Genomic DNA, 5,350 nt, shown 5'->3' with positions numbered 1-5,350 from the left:
CTTTCCAACTCCTGTAAGTAGGATTCATATCCTCACCGACTCCGTTAGCTCGATTCTAATTGCAGGCAGGGAAGGACACGTGAAATCTAAAAGGGCGTGAACTATCTTAAATGATCGCCTCAGTGGGTTAAAACAGAAAAGCCAAATGTAAACGTGAAATATCCAAACGCATTTCCAAACGCTTCAGTGGTGCGCCAAAGCGCATGTGTTTAACAGAAACGGGATAGGCTACTTCCTAAAGATTTTTAACAAGGCACGAAATCATTTCATCGACATCATGCAAAATGTACGAAAAGCCACCTTACCATTACGTTGCCCTGCATTTTTGCAGTCTCAATTAGATTCTTTTCCTTCATTTTTAATTCCTCCGCGGCTCCGATCTGCTTCCGAAAGGTTCAGATTTGTAGACTTTTGGACAGCTTCTGTCAGCTCTGCGTACCCGCCAGTTCCCTGCCAGACCCTTAGGTAGTGAGCCAGTTCATAAATGGGTGGGCTTACAACCGAACGGATTGATAAAAAAAAAAAAAAAAAAAGGAAAACAACGTTGGCTCTCCCCGGTGCACTGTTGAAACTGTAGAGTTATCACTCCTTGCATACAAAACAGCGAATCATAGAGGGGGGAAATAATTCAAGCAAAACTGGTGCTGCTCATATCATCACTTTTCCCTTGTAGGAAGATGCGTATTAGATACTCTTTTCTGTTCATTTCAGAGTAACATATCCCTCTACATTCGTCTCTGGGGAGTTCATCTTCGTGTGTGTGTGTGGTCCAGGATGCTGTTGCAAGATATCATTTAAAATATGATGTGATAGATGGCTTTATGATTGATTGATTTTGTAAATATTATTCTCGTCTCATGGGTTAAAACTAAATTATTTTGGCCCTTTGGAAACTCACTCAAATTTCTCATTCAAAGCCAGCTCTCCCCAAAATGTTTAACTCCGCTGTAATCACGGCCAAATGTCTGCAGTTGCATGGCACTGAAACATAATCTATTGCAGTCTGCAAACTTTATCAAACTTTCCATTTAGAACTGGCTGTGTGTGTAGGTCTACCAGTGGTTCCCAACATGGGGATCGGGACCCTCAAGGAGGTCACAAAATAAATGTGAATAATCATCAGGTGATCTACAGGAGAGGAAGAAAAACAATGAATGGCAGTCATGGCCTAGTGGTCTGGCTTCCAAATACAACACCAGATGGTTGTGAGGTCAATACCAGGGCTGCCACCATTGTGCCCCTGAGCAAGGCACTTAACCCTGGGTTTGTCCAGGGGGACTGTCGACTGTAGTTAGTTCACTGTAAATCGCTCTGGATAAGAGCGTCTGCTAAATGACCTGTAATGTAATGTAAAAAAGTATTCTGCTACACAATCTGTTTGTTTGTTTGCCAAACTAAGTCTTTGTTTTTCTCATTTGTGGAAAGAAAAAGACACACAATTGTACGTTTTCAGGCCGCACATTATTCAAATTAAACAAAAAAACAGATTTTCCTCGCCCTAAAGTTAAAAAAGGTTTGTAAAAATATTTACTTCATGTACGTAAAATTGTAGCGTGTATGAAATGTCTGTTACAGCGACTAAGGACACTGGAGATACAGCATATCTTGGCATCTATGGACAATTATTTGCTACTATTTTTGTTATTATACTTTTTTTATATATATATAATATACTTGTGGTGGAGTATATAAAATAAGTATAATATTTTAAAAGAAAAAAGATGTCACTCTAAATGTAATTTTGTCACAACCCATCGACTAGATGTAACTGATTAAAGCAGATATTGTATCGTTCTAGGGGGTCGCTAGCCAAAAAGGTTGGGAACCAACGGTCTACACAGTTCATTTTTTTTTTTAAGAGAGAAGAAAATAAAGTTTGAAATTGTTTAATTTATCTCAAATAAATTCATAACAGCATATACAATGCAGAGTTCTTGTAGCCCAATACTATACTAACCATTTCATCACCACCACCATCCCTAATGACTTGTTATTTACTTGCTTTTAGAAAAAGAAAATGCAAAGTGGGTGAAATGTGCTCCTATAAAGCCAAATGATTTTAATGAAAAACACATGCAGCTCGTTAGGTCCCCAGCTAAAAGCTTATTGATTTCCAATATTGATGTCGATAACAAATCACACAAGAGATCATGCACATGAAACTGATTACACACTGTAGATTGAGACAGTTGAGATGTAGATGTGCAATATTTTATACTTTGTCTATACCCTTTAATATTCTCTTTACTTTTAATATTTACTATTTTTAGCTACAACAAAAAAAAAAGGAGAAAAAAAAAACCTCCCACTGAAGACCATGCCCTCTGTATCATCAGCTTTCAACATGAAGGCTGCCTTAGTTCTCTCTCTCTCTCAAGCTTTGCAAATCAATATCAGTCTGAAAGCATATCTTCAGACTATCAGCGTTGACTGTACTGCATAAAAAAAACCTGTGCACTGATGATACAGCCAGGCAGCTGAGTGTCCTAAACTCACAGCAGCAGTTCACTAAGAGAAGGATCCCCCAACTGGGAAGTGCAAACAACATGTCTCACATAAATCTCATTTAAAAGTGCCTGGTATTAATTACTGTGGATAAGGCTGTCAAAACAACCTAATGGGGGCATCAGGCTCCCTCGACTCCAGCTGGACTGCTGACAGAGGGAGAACACAGCAGTTACAAAGATAGGTAGCTGGCTGCGCTGCTTCATTACTGTGGCGGTATGTTTAACTGATTTTCTTCACAACTGCTCCGTGGAGTTCTTCTGTCAAAGGCATTTAAAGGATAACCTTCATAACACGCCATGTTCTACCCATTGCGTATACATCCTTGTAAATAACAGCTTTGATTATAACGCCACATTTAATCAAGGTTTATGTATCAAGCATGACACATAAACTCTCCTCAACCCCACAAGCTGGCCTGTGTTACACATGCAATATTGAATTCACCGTGTTGTTTATTCCCCTACAAGGGATACCGGGCCAAGTTGGAATTCATCACGTACAGGTGTGGCAGCCAAGGACATCTTTAACGACAATGTTGGCTGCGCAGAAGCAGTCAGCAGATGCCGAATGTTATGACTCTCAGAGAAAATGTCTGGTCAGGGACGGGTAAGTGCTATTACGGTGTAAAGCTCCACAAATATAGGCAGTGGACTGTTACAGAGCAGACAGCAGCCAACGCTACCGAGCTGCATGGTAGCTCTGCTGGGGAGAGAGAATCTGCTGGAGTGTGGACAGCTGCTGCTTCACTGCAATATGGAGACGCACAATAAATGGCTGTCAGAAGTGAGCTGCTGAGCTGCATAGATGGTGCATGAAAAATAGAAAAATCTTTGGAATTATCTATATCATTATATTTCAACAACAAACTGCAAATGAGTTAATACATCCATAAATACAAAGATGTATATCTAAATGCAATTTTTTTTTTTTTTTTCGAGCGACTGAATGTTAATAATGGCCGATTCTACATAATCAATAACGTCCAAAACTTTCACTTTCTACAATATCGACACATGGCAACTAGGCGGGGAGCGGCGCTGATGTCGTGCCAGCCATGTCAGCAAAGTTGTTAACTTGCTTTTTTTTTTATCATTCATAAGTAGGCCTAATGTAATCATAAGAATTACACTCTCAAACTGTAGGAGTGCTAAATCGCAAAAATACTGATTACTACATAGTGTTGCTTTGAGAGATTAAATGCCTATACAAATCACTCAATACATAGTTTTTTTATTATGTCAAGAGGAACGAATCTCGTTTGAACCACAAGCATGTCAAACTGAAGAAGCAAGTCTCGACAGACAACTCTTTGGTAACCGCATGTTGAACAGCAGGTGTTTGTCAGGAACTTGGATCAGATGTATCACTTTAACCCGCTCCGCTCAGGGACAGCACTTTGTATCATAGTGCATGAAGAGCGTCTACACTATGTGTGTACGTGTATTGTGTTTTTTTAGACAAAAACCAAGGCACTCTGACAAGCCTGGGAAGCCTTGTGGACAAAAGTGATTACAACTTGCCCAAATCCAGGATTGATTGTCCTGGATCCCCAGCGGAGTGATTCCAGTGAACAAGCTTCGTTCCGGCGACGGCAGTCATCCAGTACAATAAACTCAACGGGGACCTTCGCAGGACAAATCGATAGTTTCATTATCAACCTAATTACTTGATACCGTGATATCCTCTACGCCGCTGTCACTGTTGTCTTTTGCTGTTTTAATGACACGGAACTTGTTCCAAAGAGGAATGAAATTACTGTAAGCAATATTGCTGTCAAACTAAATTGGATCTACTGTGTGTGTGCCACTCAATCCTTTTCTAATACAGCTGCTCTTAAACTGAATACTCTCGTTTCAACAAAATAGTAAGAAAAGCTGCTGTAGCGTCTGCTGCATAGCGTAAACTGTGGCGACATGAGGGGTCCAGGCGCATTCGAGTTTCAAATGTGGCAAATGTAAATGCAAATCAGAGATAGCTGAAAAAGTAACCATTACTGAGCAGCAGCCAGCAACTATTTAAGTACATACACGATCAACTGATTTGCATCTCAAACATTGTTCTCTGAATTTCTCTCAAAAAATGCTAGGTGCACTTCTCTGCTAGTGGCTCCATAATCTAGATAAGAGCTTTCTGCTGACCTTCCCCGCCCCGGGCTGTCAGGGCGACAGATCGTTACCATCTCTAATGAATTCAGAAGCAGAAAAAAATGGTGCACAGGCATGTAAAGTGCACATTAATCTTGCAGCCTCGATGCAGGAGGTCTATTAGTAGCATAACTGCCACATACAGAGCTAGAAAGATCATGAACTAATGTGGTGTTTGGTTAAAATGGCAGTAGTTTTCTCGTATGCAACATCTTAGTGTTGCCTATAGAAATGCAGTTTTACCCTTTATATTTGAGTTCTTTTTACAAATACTAAACCCTATAAAGCTGATCTTTTAAAGTCAGATTTCTGTAGTTCTGCATTGACTTTAACACACCCTAATAAAATACGACTACCTAGAATAGTACTACCTCACAGACCCTTCTCAGCAGTTGGCAATGCGAAACAGAAAAGTTACTGTAATTATTTTCTAACTTAAGGGGACTTTTGCTTCCCTCCCCCCCATGAAAGAGCCAGTAAGCACATCTGAATATTAATGGATCAGTTGCCTTGAACAGCAGGCGTTTGTCAGGAACTTGGATCAGATTCATCACTTTAACCTGCTCCGCTCCGCTCAGGGACGAATGATGACTTCCCACAGCACAGCAGCTGGCTTCGACTTCACAACTCACACTTGAGCAGTTCCAAAAGGATGTGAACTTGAGTGTAAAGTAAAAACATAAGTTATTAAAAAACTT

General features: G+C 40.1%; 1 protein-coding gene across 1 annotated transcript in view; it reads right to left on the bottom strand.

Annotated features, from left to right (window-relative positions):
* The window catches only part of dpp6a (dipeptidyl-peptidase 6a), a 177,993-nt gene extending 177,547 nt beyond the window's left edge, over positions 1-446 (bottom strand). The window contains exon 1 of the mRNA XM_029457444.1: positions 306-446. Coding sequence (XP_029313304.1) covers positions 306-356 — 51 coding nt within the window. The 5' untranslated portion in view covers positions 357-446. The remainder of the gene's footprint in view (positions 1-305) is intronic.
* Positions 447-5,350: the final 4,904 nt, after the last annotated feature.

This window comes from Cottoperca gobio, chromosome 20 (genome assembly GCF_900634415.1).
Source record: "Cottoperca gobio chromosome 20, fCotGob3.1, whole genome shotgun sequence".
In the NCBI taxonomy this organism is placed as follows: Eukaryota; Metazoa; Chordata; class Actinopteri; order Perciformes; family Bovichtidae; genus Cottoperca; species Cottoperca gobio.
Note: the sequence above shows the minus strand (reverse complement) of the source record. Positions and strands in the feature narration are given on the sequence as shown.